Raw genomic sequence first — 24302 nt, 5'->3', positions numbered from 1 at the left:
GAGAGAGGGGCGGGAGCGAGGGCGGAGGAGGCTGCTCCGGAGCGCCGGGCAGAGGCCGCCGGGTGCGCCGCAGGTAAGAGGGTGCGGCGGTCGGGGGTGGTTTTAGGGGGGGTCCTGGTCCCCGGCCGACCCCAGCCCGGCGCTGCTGGGGGGCCTGGGCGGGGCATTGCTGTCCCAGTGTCCCCGCACCCTTGGATCTCAGCGCTTCGGGGACTCGGTCCGGACGGTGCAGAGCGGAGACGGCGGGGGGTCGTGTTCTGCTCGGCTCCAGGGTGCCGAGGGCCGAGCGAGCAGGGCCGGAGCTCCCGCACAAAGAGGACAGCGTCCCGCACATGGATCGAATTAAAGTCCCCGGCAGTGACCCGGCCAGCTGCCCTACTCGGCTTTCTGCGCCAGGGCGCCGGGTCTCTCCAGCTCCTGGGATTCCCGGGATTCCCAGCTCGGGGTAGGAGAGGTTGGAAAGAGGGCCCTGGGGTCCCCTCGCCTGGCTTGGCAGAGTGTGGGAGTGGGCGATGCCCCCCTGCAGCCCAGACCTGAGGTCCGAGGGGAGAGGTTGGGCAGCGCCGGGATTCCTGCTCTCCAGGGTGGGGACCCCTCGGGGGCTGAATGGCCAGTTGCGTTCTCTGCCCTTACCAAGCGCCAAGCTGTTGAGCGCTTGCTTCTGAGCCCTCTAAGCCACCCTCCAGGTCAGAGTCCAACTCCTTTGATGAATAAAACCAGGCCCAGAGAGGTTAGGCGACCCTTTTAGGTTCACCCAGTAGGAAAGAGGTGTGGCCCGGTGAAAACTCATCTCTTTTCCTAGGGTAGAGAGAGGCCTAGGGACGCCCCCCCGCCCCCCACTTTGAGGCTGCAAAGTGCCTTGTGGGAGCAAGGGTGGTCATAAATTCTCCCACCTCCAGCAAAGTTTCATTCTGGCTCCAAGTTAGATTGCTTTGTGGGGCAGTGTAAAAGAACAAATCTTAGATGTGGTTGCAGAAGTGGTTTTTGGAGGTGTGGGCAAAGATTTAGGAATAAGGGGGCTCCTCCCAGCAGCCAGAACAATCCCTCCCTCGGGCTGCGTCCTAAAGCCTGCCCTGGGTTGGGTGGCTGGCTGGCTGGCCGGCTCTCGGGCCTCCTTCCTTCCTCTTGACAGGAAATGACTTTCCTTCCCTTTGTTCCCACTTTCTCCGCTTACCGACTGGTTCTGGATCTCCTTGCCCCCGGGGGAGGAAGGATGGGGGTGGAGGGTCTGCTGGAAAAGTTGTCACACAACGCCCCCCAGTCCTCCAGGGTGAACTCCAGGGCAGTGGAAGCAGAGGGGAGGGTAGGCTGTCTTCTGGGGATGGAACATGACAGGGCTTTGAAAAGCCCCAGCTCCTTCCCATGGGCCCTGCAGCTGCTTGGCAGGGATAGGGTGGCCGTGGCTGCCCAGCTGTGAACATCTGGCCTCCATGCTGGACGTTTCTGAGAAAGCAGGCAGATCAATTCCCGGAGGAGTGGAGTAGGGGGTCAGAGCTGGTGGGAGGGAGGTGGAAGGGGGATCCTGAAGAACCACAGCCTGTGTCTCAGGAGACAAGCCTAGACTACAAGAAACTGGTCTGGATTGGGTCATTCTTGTGGTGGGGCAGGGAGGAGGTGATTTGGAGGACCTTGTGCCATCCAGGTAATCAAAGGTCCAAGGATGCTGGATAATGCTCTGATAAGAGTTCCAAGTCTGCCTTGGAGGGCCTGTGAAATGCTCTTGAAGCCTGGGACCTCATGTGACCTTGCTGTGATAGAGCCTCCTTACAGCTGAGGTTTGAGGCACCTAGAGATCTTAGCTCCATAAATGCCAATATTCTGGCATTAAAAGTCTCTGGTGCCCCCTGAAGATCATTTAGGAAAGGGATTCTATGATGGGGTATGGAGGTTGAGACAGGGTCTCACTTTGTAACCCAGGCTGGCTGTGAACTCCTGGTCCTCCCACCTCAGCCTTCTGAGTGCTGGGATTACACGTGCGTGTCACCACACCTGGCTTCAAGATAGATTCAATTTTTAAAATCTTGTGTGTGAATGTAGGTGTACACATACCAATGCACACATGTAGGGGTCAGAGGATGAGATCAGGTTGGTCTGTGCCTTCCACTTTGTTTGAGACAGGGTCTGTTTACCGCTGCATATGCTAGGCTAGCTGGCCCATGAGTTTCCGGGGAGTCTCTTGTCTCTGCACCTCATGTCACTGTAGGAATGCTGTGATTATAGGTGTGCTTCTGTGTCCAACTTTACATGGATTCTGGGGACCTGAACTCAGGTCCTTGTGCTTACATGGCAAGCACTTTATCCACAAATCCATCTTCATTCATTGTGTGTGTGTGTGTGTGTGTGTGTGTGTGTGTCCGTCTGTCTGGTGTTTGTATGCACATGTACAGAAGTGGGCATGCCTGTAGCATGCAAAGGCCAGAGGAGGACATCAGGTGCCTTCCTCTGCTGCTCTCTGCCTTACACCCTCAAACAGTCTTGCAATGTACCTGAAGCTCACCCTGTTTCTGCCAGGCTGGCTGGTCATAGGGCTTCTGCCATCTGCCTGTTTCCACTTCCCCAACATGGGTTACAGGCACACACAACCATACCCAGCTTTTATATGGGTGCCTGGAATTCAAATTCAGGTCTTCATGCTTACCCAGAGCCATCTCCTCAACCGCCCCCCCCCAAATAGATTCTTTAAAAAAAAAAGTTACATTTATTTTTATTTATTTTGAGACAGAGTCTTACTATGTAGCCCTGGCTAGCCTGGAACTCACTACGTAGACCAGGCTGAATTTGAATGCACAGAGATCTGCCTGACTCTGCCTCCTGAGTGCTGGGATTAAAGACATGCATCACCATGCCCACCCTATTTATTTTTTTTAAGTGCATGCATGCTGTGGAAGTAAGTTCTCTCCCTCTACCATGTGGATCTTGGGGATCAAACTCGGGTCACCAGGCTTGGTAGGGAGCAACTTTATCTGCTGAGCCCTAGATTCTTAAACTCGTAACAGAGTATAAAACGGAAGGCTATAGCAGTCACTGTAAACACACCTTCCAGACATCACTTCTGAAACAAGAAACAAAAAGGAAATTCTTTTAAGGAACTTTCAAAACTCTTTCCTAATATGACTTTTTTTTTTATTCCAAAGACATTTTTTTAAATCAGACTGAGCTACAGACATTTTAAACCAAATGTGGACGAAGTGAAGAATAATTTGGGAGCTTAGGATGTTTTATTTTAATTTAATTTTTTTACATTTATTGTGTGTGTATGAAGGAGGAAGAGAGGGAGGGAGAGAAAGAGGGAGGGAGGGAGGGAGGGAGGGAGAGAGAGAGAGAGAGAGAGAGAAAATGGGTATAGGCGTGTATGCCACAGTGCACACGTGGAAGTCAGAGGATAACCTTCAGGAACAGGTTCTGTCTAACATGTAGGTCCCAGGGATCAAACTCAGGTCATCAGGCTTGGCAGCAAGCACCTTTTCTATTATTATTATATTTTATTTATTTTTTTGATCTTATGTGTATGAGTGTATTGCCTGCATGTATGCGAGTGCACCCGTGTTGTGCAATGCCCTGGAGGTCAGAAGAGGGCTTTGGATTCCCATGGAACTGGAGTTAAGGATGGTTCGTAGCTGCCATGTGGGTGCTAGGAATCGAACCCGGGTCCTCTGCAAGAGCAGTCAGTGCTCTTAACCTCTAAGACATCTCTCCAGCCCTGGCAGCAAGCACCTTTACTTGCTGCGCCATCTTACCAGGCACATTATTCTCTGTCAGTCAGCAGGAGAGTCCCAGGAAGTTGGTTCACTTTGAGAGGCAGAGGGAGACCTGTGAGTGGCCATGCGGAATCCAAGGCCACTGTTAGGGTCCTTTCGAGCTGTCAACCCCCTTACTGCCCAGCCCCACTGTTTGAAACTCAACCGTACTTCTCCCCAGGCACCTGTGCCTAGGCTTCAGGGCCATATCAGGGTGGCCCAGACAGAAAGAGGGAGAGAGATAAACAGCATTTTTAGCTGTGGACACCATGGTTGGGTGCCAGGGAGAACTCCTGTGTGTGGCCAATTCACCTACTGTGACCCACCTCAGTCTTGGCTACAGAGGCCACTATCTGCAGGAATTGACTATTCTTTCCCAACATGAGATACCTCCTGTGTTCAGATCTGTGCTTTGATACCTGCACTGTGAACTGCTGTTCCACACATGACCCAGACAGCTAAAGGCAGGCAGTTATCTAGCTGAAGTTATCTAGCTGAAGGCAGGCAGACATGGATAGTGAGCCATCAGGTCCTGCGAGGAGGCTGTCATCACCCCCTGGAAGTAGACAGACTGCCTCAGGGTGAGAGCTAGGAGTCAGGGGAGGCTTTGTGGAAGAGGTGAGGTTTGAAGTGGATCTCTAAGGGAGAGTTTCAATTAACCCTGTAGCAAGAGGAAAAGCAGATGGTAGGAACCATCCAGCAGAGAGGTAAGGGAAGACAGGCCTAGTCCAGGAAGACTGAAGGCCAGGGTGGTTAAAAGAAGTTGAAGTTGCCGGGCGTGGTGGTGCACACCTTTAATCCCAGCATTTGGGAGGCAGAGGCAGGCAGATCTCTGTGAGTTCAAGGCCAGCCTGGTCTACATAGTGAGTTCCAGGACAGCTGGGGCTACAGGGAGACCCTGTCTCAAAAAGACGAAAAAAAAAAAAAAGAAGTTGAAGTTGAAGTAGTTTGGGGTTGGAGTAGTTCAGTGGTAGAGAACTTGCCTAGTAAGGGCAAGACCCTGAGTTTCATCCCCAATATGAGAGGGAGGGAGGGGGGGGGAGAGAGAGAGGAGAGAGGGAGAGAGAGAGAGAGAGAACAGGAATTTAAGACTTTATCCTTTGAGGTAATAGGGAGCCTTAGAAAGCTTTTGAGCAGAGGAAAACAATCATATTTATGCTCTGGAAAGATGGGGGTTAGTAGACGTCATAAGAGACCTGTCTAGCTCTGCACAACTGCTACTATTACACACACGTGCACACACACACACACACACACACACACACACACACACACACACTACACTGCCTGGTCCTGAAGCAAGGCCATGGCTTTGGAGTTGGGGCAGAGAGAAAGATTCTAGCAAGAGGAGGCTGAGTAAGATGCTAGCCTTTGGCTTTGGGGCTGGATGGGGGTGCAGAACAGAGTGGCTAAGCACATGACTCTGAGGCCAAATACCACCTCTGGTGCTTGCTGTGTGGCCCTGAACAAGTGATTTCACCTCTCTGAGTCTCCTCCCCTGTGAGATAGAGTGATTTCGGCTGTCATGAGGGTTTCCAAGGTACAGGGAGCATCGGGTGCTCAGGGCAGGATGGGTGCAGAACAGCAGACGTTCTTGTCTTATCTGTTCTCTGCCTCTGGGAGCCCAGCCTGCCACTCTGAGGTTCCTGTTCTCTTTTTCTCCAGCAGAGCTAGCCTGGGAGGAGCCCGTGGGCAGGTGTCAGGCCCAGTGTCTGGCATCCATCAGCTGTGTGGGTGGGCTCTGGAGGAGGTGTCCAGGAAAAGTGGTGGCTTGTGAGTTGCAGGACTGATCTTTGCTTTGTAGTTCAGACCATGTGGCCCTCCTGAAGGCCATCCGCTGTCCCTCCCATCTCCCTCTTTCCCTCCCTTCCCCTCTTCCCTTCTCACTCTGCATGCAGCCCAGACTGGCCTGGACTCACCACCCTCCTGCCTCATCCCCTTCTCTGTTGGAGCTGGGTGTTGGGCTGACCACCAGCACAGTGAAATTGTTACCCTTGTCTTATAGTAGGGAGGAGGTCCTGAGCAAGCATCTCTGTGAGCAGTGGGGTACCCTGCCACATCCTGAATCCTACTGTGTGTATCCCCAGCTGCAACTGATCATGGCATCCAAGCCTGAAAAGAGGGTTGCCTCGTCTGTTTTCATCACCCTGGCACCCCCACGCCGCGATGTAGCTGTGACTGAGGAAGTGCGCCCGGCAGCTTGTGAAGTCCAGCCTGCCCGACCCCGGGAGACCCCTGTTCCCACAAAGACCACTGGGGCTGGCTCGACCAGGAACCCCAGTCCCTGGACGCCTTCTGGAAGGACTACAGCCTCAGTCTCTACTGTCCCGCCCCAGCTCTCCAATGGAGGTAAGAGGGAAACTTTAAAGGGATCAGGACAGAGACAGCACCACGGAGGGGAGGAAAGGGCAGGCTCTGAGTCACTCATTTCAACACCTACCATGTGACAGGTTTACTGGAACCTACCTGCCTATGTGTGAGTTCTGGCTCCCCCACTTCTTGGTTGTATGATGTCGGCAGGTTATTTAACCCCTCTATGCCTCGATTTCTTAATCTAAAAAAAAAAAGGAAAACTTTGGGACTGGAGAGATGGTTCAGCCAGTAAGTATTGACTGCTCTTACAGAGGACCCAGGTTTGGTTCCCAGAACCCACATGGCAGCTTACAACTATCTGTAACTCCAATTCCAGGTGATCCAGCATGTGAGCCCTGTATGAAGACATCAGGCATGCACGTGGTACACTTACTTACATACGTGCAGGCAAAATACTTATTTTTATTTTATGTGCATGCAATGCTTCTGGAGGCCAGAAGAGGACATCAGCTCCCCTGGAACTGGAGTTACAGATGGCTGTTAACTGTTATGTGAGTGCTGGGAACCAAACCTGGGTCCTCTGCAAGAGCAGCTAGTGCTCTTAACAGCTAGCCATCTCTCCAGCCCTGTTATGTGATTTTCTTTCTTTTTTTCTTTCTTTTCTTTTCTTTTTTTGGACAGGGCCTATGATATAGCCCTGGCTGACCTGGAACTCTCTATGTAGACCAGGCTGGCTCAAACTCACAGAGATCCACATGTTTTTGCCTCTTGAATGCTGGGATTAAAGGCGTGCACTATGCCAAGCTCTGTGATTGTTTTTTTTTTGTTTGTTTGTTTGTTTGTTTGTTTGTTTTTGAGACAGGGTCTCCCTGTAGCCCCAGCTGTCCTGGAACTCACTATGTAGATCAGGCTGGCCTCGAACTCACAAAGATCTGCCTGCCTCTGCCTCCTGAGTGCTGGGATTAAAGGCGAGTGCCACCATGCCCAGATGTTCTGTTTTGTTTTTTGAGACAGTGCCTCCCAGCCCCAGCTGGTCCAGAATTCACAGAGATGTACCTGCCTCCTCCGCCTCTCTGTACTGGCATTAAAGGAGTGTACTACCACACTGCTATTTTTTTTTTTAAGTTACAATTATTTAGTGCTGTGTTTGTGTGTCATGGCTCACATGTGGAAGTCAGAGGACAATGCATGGGACTCATTGTGCCATGTGGGACCCAGAGATCAAACCTCAGGCAGTCAGACTTGGTGGCAAGTGCCTTTACCCACTGAGCTGAGCAAGTGATCTCAATCCCCACCCCTTACATTCTTGTTTACCTTCCCCACCCTGTTGTCTTGGAAACAACAGGCAGGACTAGGAGAAGACCCAGCTTTTTGCTACCTCTGAGCCCTGGATCCTGACTCAGGAGCTCACCCGGTGCTGGGTTCCCATACTCCATCAGCCCAGCAGTCATATCAGCGTCACCCTGGGGCTTGTTCCAGCAAGGCTGAGCCCCACCTGTAGCTAAGGTTGGCAGTTGAATTTGTGTTTCTCTTGCATTTCCAGGTAGTGCTGATGTTCTGACACAGGAGTTACTTGGTAATTTTAATTTTTTTGAAATGGAGTCTTGCAATATGACTCAGGCTGATCTCGAACTCCTGGACTCAGTGATTCTTCTGCCTAGCCTCCTATGTAGCTGGGACAGTCATGTGCCACCTCACCAGACTTTATAGTCTCTTCCTGTGTCCCCTCCCCTCCCTTCCCGTCCTCTCCTCCCTCTTCTCCTTTCCTCCCTCCTCTATTTTATCCTTCCTTTCCTGTTTTTTAAAAATATTTTATTTATTTATTCATTTTTTTGTTTTTTTTTAAATTTTATTTTATTTCTGGTCTTTTTGAGACAGAGTCTCCCTATAGCCCCAGCTATCCTAGAACTCACTATGTAGACCAGGCTGGCCTTGAACTCACAGAGATCCGCCTGCCTCTGCCTCCCAAGTGCTAGGCTTAAAGGTGCACGCCACCATACCCGGCTTTTATTTATTATTTTTATTTTATGTGTATGTGTGTATTGCCTGCATGTAGGTAAGTGCACCTGTGTTGTGCAATGCCCGAGGAGGACAGAAGAGGCTGTTGGATCCCCTGAAATTGGAGTTACAAACAGTTGTTAGCTGCCATGTGGGTGTTGGGATTCAAACCCGGGTCTTCTGCAAGAACAACCAGTGCTCTTAACCGCTGAGCCATCTCTCCAGCCCCTACTGATTTATTTAGAGACAGGGTCTCACTATGTAGCCCTGACCTGGAACTCACTATGTAGACCAGGCTGGCCTCAAACTCAAAAGATCCACCTGTCTCCACCTCCCAAGTGCTGAGGTTAAAGGTGTGCAGCACCATGCCTGGCCCATGGACAGAGGATATTCACTGGTACATTGCTGCTCCTAAGACTCCCCAATCCTGCCCATACCCCCTTGTTATCTCCTTGAGGGGAGCTGGTACCCTGTTGGCTGCAGTTTCACAGTAGTGATCATGACAGTAGTTAGTGATAGTGGTGGTGGATCATGGACAGAGGAAGGAGACAGGGCTGTGGCAATGGTGGCCATGCCTTCCCTTCCTCCTCCTACCCCCAGGAGCATGGAAGTCTATATCCAACAACCAGCTCTTCAGATCCAGGGCCTTGGTCCCTAGTCCCCTGTGTCCCTGCCTCCTCCCAGTCAGCTCAGCTTTGGAGAGTCCAGTCAAGCTGTGCTGCCTGTGCCAGTGTGTGTGTGACCTGTGTGTCTGTGTGTGTGGTCTTAGGAAACTTTTAGGCTAGAGATGTAGCTCAGTTGGTAAAATGTTTGCTTAGTATGCACCAAAAAAGGTTAGGAAAAAAAAAGGAACTTTCAAACCAACACGGAAGCAGGGAGAGCTCCAAGTCCCCACATCCAGTTTTACCAGTAGTCAAGATTTTATCTGTTTCAGCTGGACATGGTGGTGCACGCCTTTAATCCCAGCACTCAGGAGGCAGAGGCAGGAGGATCTCTGTGAGTTCAAGGCCAGCCTGGTCTACATAGTGAGTTCCAGGTCTCAAAAAGACCAACCCCCACAAAAAAAGATTTAATCTGTTCTTCCTTCATCTTCTGTTGATTTATTTTATGCATATGAGTGCTTTGCCTGAATGAATGCAGTGCCCGTGGAAGCCAGAAAAGGGAGACAGATCCGTTGGAACTGGAATTACAGGCAATTGTTTAGCTGTGATGTGGATGCTAGGAACTGAGCCACAGTCCTCTGAAAGAGCAGCCAGTGCTCTTAACCACTAAGCCACCTCTCCAGCCCCCTTTTAATTTCTTGCAACAGGGTCTCATGTACCCCAGGCTGGCACAAACTCCTTGAACTCCTGATCCTTCTACCCTACCACCCAACTGCTGGGATCATAGGTATGTACCATGTAGCTAGTTTTGAATTTAAGATACTTTTGCATCAGTGTCCAAGTGTTGGGACTCACATGTGTACCACACTATGCCCAGCTTTCTTTTTTAAAAAAATATTTTATTATTTTAATTTCATGTATATGAGTGTTATGCCTGCATGTAGGTAAGTTCATCCATGTCATGCAGTACCCACAGAGGACAGAAGAGGGCGTCTGATCCCCTGGAACTGGAGTTATGGACCATTGTTAGCTGCCATGTGGGTGCTGGGATTCAAACCCAAGTCTTCTGCAAGAACAGCCAGTGCACTTAACCGCTGAGCCAGCTTTCTTCTTTTTTTTTCTGTTACTGAGGATCCTTTGGCTCAAAAAAAAAAAAAATCCATTTTATGTGAATTCATCACATTTTCTTCATCCATTCCTCTGTTGTTGGATATCTAGGTTGGTTCCATAATTTCGTTATTGTGAGTAGTGTTGCAGTCAACACTGAGGGGCAAGTGTCTGTGGTGTGTTGACACGGAGTCCTTTGAAATGAGTGGTATAGCTCGGTCATATGGAAGTTCTATCGTTTTACAGTTTTTTTACATTTTGATTTATTTATTTTGTGTACATGAGGGTGTGTGGCCCACATGCCCTGATTTGCATGTGGAGGTCTGAGGACAGCTTGTCTCTCCTTCCACCCACCCATCCACGTCAGGGATTGCACTCAGGTCATCAGGCTTGGTGGCAAGTGCCTTTTCCCACTGAGCCATCCTACCGACCCTATAGTTAGTTTTTTTGAGAAACCTCCATACTGATTTCTCCAGTGGCTGGACTAGTTTGCATTCCCACCAGCAGTGTATAAGGGTTTCCTCATCATCACATGACTGCTGTTCCTGCGTGCCAGCCATGCGGCACTCAATGTGGAAAAATCGTCTTGTGTCCTCCCCACAGGAGCCATACAGTTTGGTGCTCACTTTCCATTGGAGCAATTTATGACACAAAGAGATGACCCTTGTCCAAGGACCCACACACAGCAAGCCAGTGGCTGCAGTGTTGGGTGGAACCAGGTTTGGGTAGTCCTAGACCTGAGCCTTTAGCCGTGACTGTTTGCCTTCCGGGTCAGTAGGTATCTCTCTGGGCAACCCCATCTCTCTTCTCTTTATAGGATGCTCTCTCCCACCTCCTTCCCTGAGTGAGGAGGACCTGGACCTCCCCCCACCTCCTCCACCACCCCCTTCTGCCTTCCTGCCTCTCCTGGAAGAGGAACCCCCTGTCTCAACAGGGGCATCACTCATTTCTGACTTGGAACAGCTGCACCTGCCGCTGCCACCCCCACCGCCCCCACCACAGGTATTGTCAATGCCCCCAAACCTCCTGGGCCCTGTAGTGGTGGTGGGGAGCTGGGTTTCTCCAGGATTACCAAGATGGAGGTGGTTTGGTCTCTTCTGCCTGAGGGCAGTTGGTCCTCAAAGCTCTTCCAAGTCCTAAGCTGGTAAAAATTCTTTGGGATTTTCAAGGTCCCTGGAAAGAGCTGCCACCCCCACTTTGTTCCTCAGTTACCCACTCTGCACCGAAGAAGACATGCCCTGGTTCTGACCCAAATCTCCACACTGCCAGTTCAATCCTCTGCCTTTCATAGAGTGTGTTGTCAACATGAGAGGGGTCCTGGGCCAAGAGCTGAGTCCCCTTCAACCCGGGGAGCCCTCAGCAGTAGGAGTCAAGCTGGGCTTACCGGTGCAGGCTCATAAGCCTAACTACTCAGGAGGCTGAGGCAAGACTTGCCTGGGCTACAGAGTGAGCTCAAGGCCAGCCCGGGCAACTTAGTGAAGCCCTGTCTCAAACCAAAAAGTAGAAAGAAGGCTAGAGATGTATCTGAGAGATAGAGTGCTTGTTCTTTGGTGGAGGGACCCCTACGCAGAAAGCATGGTGGTTCTGGCTCTTGTTGCCACAGTAACCTTCCCACTGAGCTATTGAGGCAGGACACTTGCTTCTCCAGCCCTGATTTCTTCCTCCGTACAATGGATCTAATTGTCCCTGGAGGCAGTCAGGTGAAGAGTGGAGCTGGGAGCGTCTGGTGGGGTCCCTATTCAATGCCTTAGCTTCTGTTTCCACCCTCTGTGTTCTCACAGGCTCTGTCAAAGGGATCTTCTGTCCAACCTCAGCCCAGTCACTTCAGACCCTCCGAAGAGGAGCTACCTCCTCCTCCAGAAGAGCCTGTCACCTTCCCTGAGAGAGAGGTATCAACAGGTATGACCACAGAGCTGGGTTCTGGGCCTCGTGGGGCCAGCATGATGGGAGCAGGGTTCCACTACTGTACCTACCTATGCTCGTGGGAATTATGTGTCTGTGAGTGTGTCTGCATGTGGGTATGTGCACATGAGTGTGTGTGCCCAAGGAGGCCAGAAGTGACGGATCCCTTGGAGCTGTGAATTACAGGTGTCGTAAACCATGTGATATGGATGCTGGGAACTGAACTCGGGTCCTCTGCAAGAGCAGAATGCACTCTTAGCTGCTTAGCCATCTCTCTAGCCCTCCATGTGCTTGAAAACTTATTTTTATTTTATGTGTGAGTGTTATGCCTGCATGTGTGTAAGTGGACCCATGTTATGCAGTGCTCAAAGAGAGAAGAGGGCATCGGATCCCTGGAACTGGAGTTACAGATGGTTGTTTGCTGCCATGTGGGTGCTTGGATTCGAACCCAGGTCCTCTGCAAGAATAGCCAATGCTCTTAACTGCTGAGCCATCTTTCCAGCTCCCCCGTGTGCTTTTCTTTTCTTTCTTTTTTTTTTTTGGTTTTTTTGAGACAGGGCCTCCCTGTAGCCCCAGCTGGCCTGGATTTGCTATGGAGACCACGCTGGCCTCGAACTCCCAGAGATCTGCTTGCCTCTGCCTCCCAAGTGCTAGGATTAAAGGCGTGCACCACCACGCCCAGCTCCATGTGCTTTTCTTACAACTAAAATCCTTTTACATATTAACCCAGATGCTATGATACATAAAAATGCTCTAGATTTTTTCTACTGCCTGCTCATTTGTTGATGTTGCTTTAATGCCTTAGGCATTAAACCCAAAGGCCTTGAGCTCAGGCTCTACATCTACCACAGAGCCACATACACCTCTTGGAATTCTTTTCTTTTGAGACAGGGTCTCATATAGTCCAGGGTGGCCAAGGATGACCTCCAACTCCTGATCCTCCTGCCTCCACCTCCTGAGTGCTAATATTATAAGTGTGTATCACTATGCCTGGTTTATGTAGTGCTAGGGATGGAACCCAGGGCTTTATACATGGTAGGATATACTTAACCAGTGGAGCTATATCCCTAGCCACTGTTCATTCATTCATTCATTCATTCATTCATTCATTCATTTTGAAACAAGGTCTCACTCTGGCCTGAACTTTAGAGTCTCGGGTTTCAGCCTCCTCAGTGTTGGGAATATAGGTATGACCCAATTAAAATTCTATTTCATGCTGGGTGTGGTGGCACACACCTTTAATCCCAGCACTCGGAAGGCAGAGGCAGGCGGATCTCTGTGAGTTCAAGGCCAGCCTGGTAATACATTTTTATTTAAAAATAATAAATTTTTTAAAAGTTCAAGATCATCCTCAGCTACATGGTGAGTTGGAGGCCAGCCTAGGGGTACAGTTTCTAATTTTGAATTTTGAACTTTTTTTTTTTTTTTTTTTTTTGTTCTTTTTGAGACAGGGTCGCCCTGTAGCCCCAGCTGCCCTGGATTTGCTATGGAGACCAGGCTGGCCTCGAACTCAGCCACCACACCTGGCCATTTTTTAAAAAAAATGTTTATTTTTATTTTACGTGTATGCGTGTATTGCCTGCATGTAGGTAAGTGCACCCATGTTGTGCAATGCCCGCAGAGGACAGAAGAGGCTGTCAGATCCCCTGGGACTGGAGTTAAGGACAGTTGTTAGCTGCCATGTGTGTGCTGGGATTCAAACCTGGGTCTTCTGCAAGAACAGCCAGTGTTCTTAACTGCTGAGCCATCTCTCCAGCCCCTAGATTTGTGAACTTTAGGGTTAGGGATTCAGCTGTTCTGTGCTGCGGCTTCCCCTAGTGCTGAGGTGGAGCCAGTTCCCCATTAGCACACGTGGTGACCCCTTGTTTTCTGGCTGTGTAGCCCTCCCATAGCCGTGGCGGGTTGGCACAGCCGCCTCCTGGTGGTGTTATAGGTGGTTTCTTGCTCTAACCATGCTGAGATGAGTCATCTTCCACATGGATCATTTCTCAGTGTGCAGATTTTTCTGAGACAAATTCTCAGAAGAGGAAGGACTGTGGTCAAAAGGTTGGTATGTATGTAAGTCTGGCATTTTTACCAAATCACCTTCCTTAGTCATCCCAGTCTATGAGTGCCCACCAACAGTGTTAAGCCTGTTTTTTCAGAAACCTCTAGTGGACTGTGTCACTTGAGTTAGCTGTGAAGACCTTACTTAGCCCTGCCCAGCACTGTGGAGACAGTTGAGACTGTGGTAGAGCCCTCAGAGGCCACATAGGGAGACGCAGGAGCAAATGGTTTTGTTTGTCTTTTGTCTTTTGACTTTAGATTTTTTCAGCCATAAAAATAGATTTTTTTTTTTTTTTGAGATAGGATCTTCATGTATGGCCCTGACTGACATCAAGCTCATAACAACCTTTCTGCCTCAGCCTCTCAAGTGTTGGGATTATAAGCATACACCATCATGCCCAACATCAGAATCTTGTAGTATTCTTTTCTTTAAGATTTTTTTTATTTAATTTTTTTTGTGTGTATGAGCATTTTTGCCTGCATGTACGAAAGTGCACCTGTGTCATGCAATGCAGTGCTCGCAGAGGCCAGAAGGGGGCATCAGATCCCCCTGGAACTGGAGTTATGGGCTGTTATTCTGCCATGTGGGTGCTGGGAATTGATCCCCAGTCCTCTGGAAGAGCAGCCAGTGCTCTTAACCACTGACCCATCTCTCTAGTCCCCTGCTCTTTTGTTGAGACAAGGTGTCTTTGTAGCCTCAACTGACCTGGAACTCACTATGTAGAGCAGGCTGGTCTTGATCTCACAGAAATCTACCTGCTCCACCTCCCGAGTACTGGAATTAAAGGCATGTACCACCATGTGGGCCCAGCATCTTTTTTTTTTTTTTTTCGGTCTTTTTGAGACAGGGTCTCCCTGTAGCCCCAGCTGGCCTGGAATTCACTATGTAGACCAGGCTGGCCTTGAACTCACAGAGATCCGCCTGCTTCTGCCTCCCAAGTGCTGGGATTAAAGGTGTGCACCACTCCCAGCCTTTTTTTTTTAAGGCTCATTTTTATTATTTTGTGTGTGTGTGTGTGTGTGTGTGTGTGTGAATGCAGGTGATGGAGGAGGCCAGAAGAGGGTGTCAGATCCGCTGGAGGTGGGTGCTGGGAACTGAACCTGGGTCCTCTGCAAGAGCAGCAAGTGCACCTCACCACCGAGCCTTCTCTCCAGCTTCTTTCATAGAATTCTTGTGACTTCATTTTTTACATCTAGATCTTGATGACTCAGGATTATTTAGATGTCAGTGTCATCACAACCCTCTCTGCTCTCAGAAAGGACAAGCCAGGTACAACAATGTTGCATCCTTGCTTTTAGCTTTCCAAAGGCCGTTCTTCTTTACTTCCAGAGCTCACCATGACCCTTTGAATTTGTTAGATGAGGAAGCCTGGCCTTTGAGGCTGGGCCCCGGGCACTCTGAGCATTTTCTGGGTGGTGACTGGGGACAGTCATCTTGGCCTGGACAGGTGACAGCCTGTGTCTCCTCTACCCCAGATGTGTGTGGCTTCTGTCACAAGCCTGTGTCCCCTCGAGAGCTGGCTGTGGAGGCCATGAAGAGGCAGTACCATGCTCAGTGCTTCACCTGCCGTATGTGCCGCCGCCAGCTGGCAGGGCAAAGCTTCTACCAGAAGGATGGGCGCCCCCTCTGTGAACCCTGCTACCAGGTACTCCCCTGCAGCAAGCCCCCAGGTGCCAAACACTTAGCTGGGCAGTTGGGTGGCATTATGTTATTTCATTCCTCATAGACCTCCTGAAGGTGGGCATCACGAATCTATTTCACAGATGAAGAAGCTGAGGTTCAGCAAGGAGAAATAACTCAGTCAATGGGGATTAGTTTCCTGTGTGCTATCATGTGTTCATCAGCTTTCCAGCACTATAACCAAATACCTGAGATAATTCATTTTTAAGGAGGAAAGGGTTATGTCAGACACGATGACAAACACGTGTAAATCCCAGCATTTGGAGGTAGAGACAGGAGGATCAAAGCTAGCCTAGGCTGTGGGAGACCATGTCTCAAAAAAAAAAAGGAAAGGAAAAGAAAAGGAAGGTTTATTTTGAGTCAGTTTTGAGGTTCCAATACATAGTCAATTGGCCTTGCTGCTTTGAACCTATGGTGAGGCAGCATACACCTGTAATCTGAGCACTTAGGGGAGTGGATGGTAGAGATAGGAAGATCACAGGTTCAAAGCCATCCTGAGCTACATAGTGATTACAAGACCAGCCTGGGCTACATGAAACCTGTCTCAAAACCAACCAAAGGGTGCTCTTGCAGAGGACTTGGGTTCAGTTCCCAGCACCCACATGGTAGCTAACAATCACCTGTTAACCCCATTCCAGAGGACCTAATGCCCTCTTCCAACCTCTGAAGGTGCTTACACACATGTGGTGCGCATACGGACAAGTAGGCATGCACACACACACACACACACACACACAAACACACGCACACACATACACACAAAAAGTTTGAAGAATTTCTTAAGAGGGTAGGCCTCAGGCTGGGGTTGTAGTTCAGTGGTACAGCACTTGCCTGGCATGCACAAGGCCCTGAATTCAATCTCTGATACTGCAAAAAGAAAAAAGAAACAAGGAAGGAGGGAGGGAGGGAGGGAAGGAGGGAGGGGGGAAAGAAAAAGATGAGAATGGCAAAGAGGGTAGACCTCGTGCCACAGTAGAATTCTTTTAAAAAGGAATGCACATGGGATTGAGAAGATGGCTCAGCAGTTAAGAGCACTGGCTGCTTTTGCAGAGGACCTAGGTTCGATTCCCAGCACCCACATGGCAGCTAACAATTGTCCATAACTGCAGTTCCAGGGAATCCTGCACCATCTACTGACCTCTGTGGGCATTGCATGACATGGGTACACTTAACATACATGCAGGTAATACACATAAAAATAAAATTTTAAAAAGAACACTTGTCCTGGGCATGGTGGTGCACGCCTGTAGTCCCAGAACTTGGGAAGCAGAGGTAGGTGGATCTCTGTGAGTTGGAGGCCAGCCTGGTCTACATAGTGAGCTCCAAGCCAGCTTGGGCTACAGGGAGACCGTGTCTCAAAAAGACGAATAAATAAATAAATACATACATACATACATACATACATACATAAAAAAAACACTTGCTCTACAAGTATGATGACCTGAGTTCAAATCCCAAGCATCCATGTAAAAAGCTGAGTGTGGATGCACAATGGCTCCAGCATTGGGGGGATGAAAACAGGAGGATCCCCCAGGAGCTTGCTGACAGGGACCCTAGCAGAAACGGTGAACTTTGGTTCAGTGATAGTGTCTGCATGTGGGTATGTGCATGTGAGTGCAGGTGCCAGGGGAGGCCAGAGGCATTAGATCTTCTGGAGCTCGGGTTACAGGTAGTTGTGAACTGACATGGGTGCTGGAAATCCAACTTGGATCCTCTGCAAGACCAATAAGCTCTCTCAACCTCTGAACCATCTTTCCAGCCCTTATTTTTATTTATGAGTGTGTGTCTGTGTAAGTAAATGTCACATTCATGCAGTGCCTGAGAAGGCCAGTAGAGGGCATCAGATCTCCCTGGAGCTGGAGCTACAGGTAGTTGTGAGCCACCTGATGCGGGTGCTGGAAACTGAAACCAAGTCTTCTAGACGAGCAGTATGTGCTCTTAAACCACTGAGCGATCTCTCCAGCCCCCTCCAATGGTTTTTAAAAGTGGATCATGTAATCTCTTTCTAAGCTTCCAGGTGCTCAAATATATAATGTAAGGGATTATATCTCTATAAAAGCACCTCAGTTCTCCTGCAGTTCCTTCTCTTGGCCCTGGGGCTTAAGGGAGTGTTCCCCTGTGAGCTGGGGTGGACCCTGCCTGAAGCACAATGCAGACTCAGAGTGTGGGAAGGCTTCACAGCAGTTCCCTTGCTGCACCCAAGGGTTCAATGCCAAACTCAACATTTTGTGAGTGATGGTTCCAGGTTGTGCTGTCAGTCTGGGCTGGCTGCATACCTTGCCTTCATGTTTGGCCTAGGGATCCTGTGGGTAGTTGGCTCAGGGTGGACATGTCCGTGGATTGGTGCTGAAGTAATGGCTCTCTGCCCCAGGACACTCTGGAGAGGTGTGGCACGTGTGGTGACGTGGTCCGAGACCACATCATTCGAGCCCTGGGAAAGGCCTTCCACCCACCATGTTTCACATGTGTGGTCTGTGCCCGGTGCATCGGGGATGAGAGCTTTGCCCTGGACAACCAGGACCAGGTCTACTGCCTGGCTGACTTCTACAGGTAGGAGAGGAGGTCGGGCATCAACGAGGTGAAGAGGGGGAGGACAGGGTGGGACTCTGGCCAGGCTAGATGGCTGGGGACTACGCTGGTGTTTCCCACAGCAAGGAACCATCTTCTTACAACTCTCCCCACATATTTCATGAAGCATCTACTGGCAGCAAATGCCTTTGATCCTTGCACTACATCAGTCTCACCATCTGTGTTGGTCCATTCAATCCTCCAGTCCTCGAACCTACCCTGGCAGGGGAGTACTACAAAAGGGTGCATTTTCCTGGAAGAGGAATGGAGGCACACAGCATCCAAGGCAGATGGAGATGTAGCTCAATAGGTAGTTTGCCTGCATAACATGCACAAAACTCTGGCTTCCATTAGTAGTCCTGCATAAACCAAGCATGGTAATACATGCCTGTAATCCGAGCACTTGGGAGGTGGAAGCAGGAGGATCAGGAGTTCAAGGTCATCCTTGACTATATAGTGAGTTCAGGGCCAGCTTGGGCTACATGAAACTTTGTCTCAAAAAAAAATAAATAAATATAGGGGTTGGAGAGATGGCTCAGCAGATAAGAACACTGACTGTTCTTGCAGAAGACCCGGGTTACCCGCATGGCAGCTAACATGTCTGTAACTCCAGTTCCAGGGGATCTGACAGCCTCTTCTGTCCCCTGCAGGCATTGCAGGACACGGGTGCACTTACCTACATGCAGGCAATACACACACATAAAACAAAAATAAATAAAATATTTAAAAAATATATATAAAAAGAACTTGCCTGGGGGGGGTCTTGATTGCAGGCCCTAAGCTATGTTGCCTCCCCTGGGAACTGGAGGGAACAGTTGGTCGTCCTCACTCTCCTGTTTGAAGAGACTGGGCATCGTGGGTCATGCCTGTAGTCCCATTATTCAGTAGGCAGAGGCAGGAGGATTGCTGTAGAATGTTTGAGGCCAGCCTGGGTTACAAGTGAATTCTACCTGAGCTGCAGAGTGCGACCCTGCCTCAAAAAATAAGCAAACAGGACTGCAAATGTCCTGGCAGGTAAAATAACTTGCTACCAAGCCTGATGACTTGAGTTCAATCCATGGAGCCCACATGGTGGAAGAAGAAAACTGATTCCTGCAAATTGTCCTCTGACCTCTACACACACACACACACACACACACACACACACACCAATAAATATAGTGAAAACTTGAAAATAAGCAAACAACAAAATGTACAAGACAGTGGATAGGCCCTGGGCCACCAGCTCTCTTTATTTCCAACATTTCCCAGTCACTTCCTGGCCTCAGGCTAACTGCACTCTGGGAAAGAGATCAAATTGCACAGATCCCTCCTCCGACCCTGCCAGGAAGGGTAGACATCTGTGGATTTAGCTACAGATTCTGTCACCTAGCAACCATGGGTCTAGAGGAGCCTGGGGAGGTGAACTGCCACTTAGTGTGCAAACAGCTTCCAAGCGTGGGCTCCCTTCCCTCTAGGAAATTTGCCCCGGTGTGCAGCATCTGTGAGAATCCCATCATCCCTCGGGATGGGAAGGATGCCTTCAAAATTGAGTGCATGGGAAGAAACTTCCATGAGAACTGTTACCGTTGCGAGGTGAGTGTCGGAAGCTTCAGTGGTGGAAAAGCACTCCAGATGGCAATGGTCAGGCTGGGGCCCCTCTCTGTCTCTCTGTCTCTGTCTCTCTGTCTGTCTCTCTGTCTCTGCCCAGGCAGAGGCAGGGAAGGATAGACATAACACACACAGCTCAGCATCAGATTCCATTGTGTTCACAATAGAAAACAAACTCACATTACTTTGTACAGGAAGAGACTATTGGCTCCTGGTGATGACACCATTAGTAGCACATGATGGCCCTGGGGCCATCTCAATAGCTCCTGGTTCTGCCTGCCTTTTCTCTACTGAAAGCTGCCATGTTCTGTGAGCATCCACAGTGCATGGGCACAGGTGGTCCAGGTTCACCACCTTGGACCTACTGAGGGTGGGGCATACAGTTCCAAGAAAGTTTCTGGTTGGCCTCGCATGGGTCATGTACCTCTTCTGGGCCTATCATAAGTGCTGGGAAAGCAGGCATAAATGGGCTTTAAGGCCTGGTGAGATGTCTCAGGGGTAAAAGCACTTGCTGCCAACTCCAAAGACCTGAGTTCGAGGGATCCACATGGTGGAAGGAGAAAACTGACTTTCGGAAAGTTTTCCTCCAACTTTGAAATGTGCTGCTTCTGTGGCAGGTACAACACACACACACACACACACACACACACACGCACGCACGCACGCACGCACGCACGCACGCACACCCGTCCCCCGGGAATAAATAAAATGTAATAAAGCTGTAATGGGCTTTAAAAGAAGAAGGCAGAGATGGAGCCTAGCCCGGATCTGTAGAAGAAAAGCATTCTTGTAGCAGGGAGTGGGACCCATGCCTCAGTCCCACCATCCAGGAAGCTGAAGCTGGAAAACCCGGAAAACCCAGAGTTGGAGGCCATCTTGAAATACACAGTGAGACTCTATCTGAGGGTGGGAGGGAAAAGAGGAAGGTATTCTTGTAGAGGAGGGCAAATATTTGCCAGTTACATAGCGGGGAAAGGAAGTCCAGACAGAGGAATAGGCCCATGACAACCCAGCACAGAGGCCAGGGAGATGGCTCAGTAAAGTGCTCGCCTTGCAAGCATGAGGACCTGGGTTCTGATCCCCACCACCCATCTTCAAAACCACGTGTTTGAGACTGGTGAGATGGCTCAGTGGCTTAAAGGCATTTGTCACCAAGCTCAAGGACCTTAGTTGAATCCCTGGGATCCACTGGGTGGAAGGTGAGAACTGACTCCTCAAAGTTGTCCTGACTTCCACACAGGCTCGAAAGGACACACACACACACACACACACACACACACACACACACACACAGAGATAGAACATGCACACACAAAATAAATGAAGAAAAAAAAAAAAAGCTGAGTCCAGTGGCTCATGGCTGTGACTCCAGGGATACTGACAGGCATAGACATGGACCCCTGAAGCCCTCTGGCCAGCTAGCCTAGTCTACTTGGTGAAGTTCAGGCCAGGCACAAGGAATGACATTTGAAGTCATCCTCTGACCTCTACAGGCACATATGTACACACATACCCACACACAGGAGTGTATACAAGCATGTAGACACATACGTAAGGAAGAGAGGGAAGGAAGGGGACAAGAGGAGGGAGAGGAGGGAGAGGGAGGGAGGGAGGGAGAGACCACAGCAGGAGCAAGCTTGAAGACTCACGAGGAAATGGAAGTCTGTAGGTATGTCTGGAGTGTGGAAGACCCAGGGCATGTTGAGTGATGGAGCCAAGGAGGGAGGGATCTGGTGGGCACTCCCTCTGTAGGGAGGTGCTAGACTGAGGTGGGAGGCTGCCTAGAAACTGGCACCCAAGTCCCAGAAGGAAGTACCAGAGAGTGGACCCACAGGGCCTTGTGACCAGAAAGGGCAGCCATGGCCACCGCCTCTTTAAATTATTGTTATTATTGGTCTTTTTGAAACAGGATCTCCCTGTAGCCCTAGCTGGCCTGGAACTTACTATGTAGGCCAGGGTGGCCTGCAACTCACAGAGATCCACCTGCATCTGCCTCCCAAGTGCTGGAACTACAGGCGTGGGCCACCACAACCAGCTTAAATATTTTATTATTTTTATTATTTTATGAGTGTATTTCCTGCATGTATGTAAGTGCACCTATGTCATGAAATGCCCGAGAAAGTCAGAAGGTGGATTCTCTGGAACTGGAGTTACAGATGGTTGTTAGCTGCCATATGGGTGCTGGGAATTGAACCTGGGTCTTCAAGAGCAGCAGGTGCTCTTAACTGCTGAGCCATCTCTCCAGCCCCACCAACCACATGTTTAAAGACCTCCTGACACCATCTTGAAGTTCTTTTTGAGACAAGGTCTCCCTGTAACCCCAGCTGGCCTGGAACTTGCTATGTAGACGAGGCTGGCCTCGAATTCTCTAAGAGCTGCCTGCCTCTGCCTCCCAAGTGCAGGCATTAGAGGCATGTGCCACCATGCTGAGCCATCTTGAAGTTCTTAATCTTTGATCTTGGAGCCCTGTTCTTTCCATCTGCTTGGATCCTACAGGTGATACAGGCACATATGTACACAGGTGTGCACTGACATACCAGGTTTGCACCCATACAACAGGACCTTGGCAGGGCTCCAATATCCCCTCCACCCCTTCCCCCCACTACTGGCCCCACAGCACTAAGCCTTCTGTCTTCTCTGGTGCTGAGGTCAAAGGTGACAGTTTTTTTTTTTTAATTTATTTTTATTTTATGTGTATGAGTGTATTGCCTGCATGTATGTGAGTGCACCCGTGTTGTGCAATGCCTGCGGTGGTCAGAAGAGGGCTTTGGATTCCCCTGGAACTGGTGTGGGTGCTGGGAATCGAACCCGGATCCTCTGCAAGAGCAGTCAGTGCTCTTAACCGCTGAGCCATCTCTCCAGCCCCGAGGTGACAGTTTTTATGGGTGTCACCTATATGGAGAGCCCCAGGGCAAGTCTCCCAATCAACCCATGGGTAATTCTAAACATTTATTCACTTGTTCACTTGTATTTATTTATTTAAACAGATGTGTGGAGCCAAGGGGCTGTATTCGCTGAGGGTGTTGGGAGCTGGGAAGAGATGATAAATTGCCTCATACCAAAGGTTGTCTTTGGTTAGAGTTCAAGGTCCAGTCGATAAGTACATTTTAAAAGACCAGTGAGGAAGATCAAGGGCTGTTACCCCGCACCAGAACCCTAAATAGGTTCACAGGTGACTGGCATTCTTTTTTTATTTTTTGTCTTTTTGAGACGGGCTCCCTGTAGCCCCAGCTGATCTGGAACTTGCTATGTAGACCAGGCTGGCCTGGAACTCACAGAGATCCGCCTGCCTCTGCCTCCCAAGTGCTGGGATTAAAGGCATGAACCACCACGCCCTGAGGAAAATACCCAAGGTTGACCTCTAACCACCATAGGCACCTGCACACACACAGGTACACACACAAAGATGTGCAAAACCTGATGTGTCAGTGCACACCTGTAATCCTAGGTGGAAGCACGGAAATAAGAAATTCAAGGTCTTCCTTGGTTACATATCAAGATCAAGGTCAAGGCCAACCTTGGGAAAAGAGACCTTGTCTCAAAAAAAAAAAAAAAAGGGCAACTGAGGTTCAGAATAATGGTGCATATCTGGGTGAGTCTGGCAGCCTTCTGCCAAACCAGAAGTCCTTTACAGATCCTGTGAGGCTGGGCTGTAGTTAATTCTAATGTGGGAGCAGTCACATGTTCCTGTGGAACTTTAGGTGTGTCACTTGATGTCACAATGCCAGACAAGGGACCATTGTCAATGACCTAGATACCTGGATTTCTTCAGCAGTGGATTTCCACTTGAGAGCAGGGTGTAATTGCAGAGAACAACCACACGAGGGCACTCCACCCCACTGGTCACCTTGAAGCACATTTTGCAGCCTTTTGTCCCTGCTGTATAACCTGTGTCCCTGTGGGAAAGAGATCCTTTGATTGACACCCTCAAAAGGTACCAGGTGATCCTTGGACCAAGTCTCTGAATGTTTTTCTACTGTGTGTCCAAAGTGGGGCCCAGAAAAGCTGTGGGCATAATGGTAGAGTTGGCAAAGTTTGGGTCCCAAATCCTCTTCTTTCTTCTGAAATCTTTTAGCAGTTTGAAAAATTAGAAATAGGGGGCTGGAGAGATGGCTCAGCAGTTAAGAATGCTTGCTGCTCTTCCAGAGGATCCAAGTTCGGGTCTCAGCCCCACCATCACAACCACCTGTAATTGTAGCTCCAGGGAGAGCTGACTCCTTTCATTTTTAAGGTCACCTGCACTCATGTGCACCCCCACACAGACATATACATACACATAATTAAAAATAACAAAAACGGGGCTGGAGAGATGGCTCAGTGGTTAAGAGCACTGGCTGTTCTTGCAGAGGATCTGGGTTTGAGTCACAGCACCCACATGATGACTAACAACCATCTGTAACTCCAGTTCCAGACGATCTGACACCCTCTTCTGTCCTCCTTGGGCACTGCACGACATGGGTGCAGGCATAACACTCATACACATAAAAAATATAAATAAGAATAAATAATAGGGGCTGGAGAGATGACTCAATGGTTAAAAGCACTGGCTGCTCTTGTAAAGTACCCCAGGTTCAGTTCTCAGCACCCACATGGCAGCTCACAACCATCTACAATTACAATTCTAGGGGATCCGATGCCCTCTTCTGACTTCTGAGGGCATTGCATGTATATGGTTGCACTCACATATATGCATGCAAACCATACATACACATAAAAATAAACTAAACTAAAAAATAAATAAAAATTGGAAAAATATTA

At 49.5% G+C, this 24302-nt stretch overlaps 1 protein-coding gene across 2 annotated transcripts in view; it reads left to right on the top strand.

Moving 5' to 3' along the window:
- Positions 1 to 24302, top strand: part of Fblim1 (filamin binding LIM protein 1) — a 27156-nt gene continuing 2854 nt past the window's right edge. Inside the window, exons 1-7 of one of the 2 annotated variants that reach the window (XM_008822661.3) lie at positions 1 to 73; positions 5825 to 6086; positions 10575 to 10759; positions 11539 to 11656; positions 15182 to 15351; positions 17758 to 17936; positions 19412 to 19529. In XM_008822661.3, coding sequence (XP_008820883.1) covers positions 5837 to 6086; positions 10575 to 10759; positions 11539 to 11656; positions 15182 to 15351; positions 17758 to 17936; positions 19412 to 19529 — 1020 coding nt within the window. In that variant the 5' untranslated portion in view covers positions 1 to 73; positions 5825 to 5836. Of the gene's footprint in view, positions 74 to 133; positions 446 to 5824; positions 6087 to 10574; positions 10760 to 11538; positions 11657 to 15181; positions 15352 to 17757; positions 17937 to 19411; positions 19530 to 24302 lie in introns of those variants that run through there. The other variant, XM_017795490.2, reaches the window with a different exon arrangement.

Source organism: Nannospalax galili, unplaced genomic scaffold (assembly GCF_000622305.1).
Source record: "Nannospalax galili isolate Female #2095 unplaced genomic scaffold, S.galili_v1.0 scaffold548, whole genome shotgun sequence".
Lineage (NCBI taxonomy): Eukaryota > Metazoa > Chordata > Mammalia > Rodentia > Spalacidae > Nannospalax > Nannospalax galili.
The sequence above is the reverse complement of the archived record's forward strand: the minus strand, read 5'-3'. Positions and strand labels throughout refer to the sequence as shown.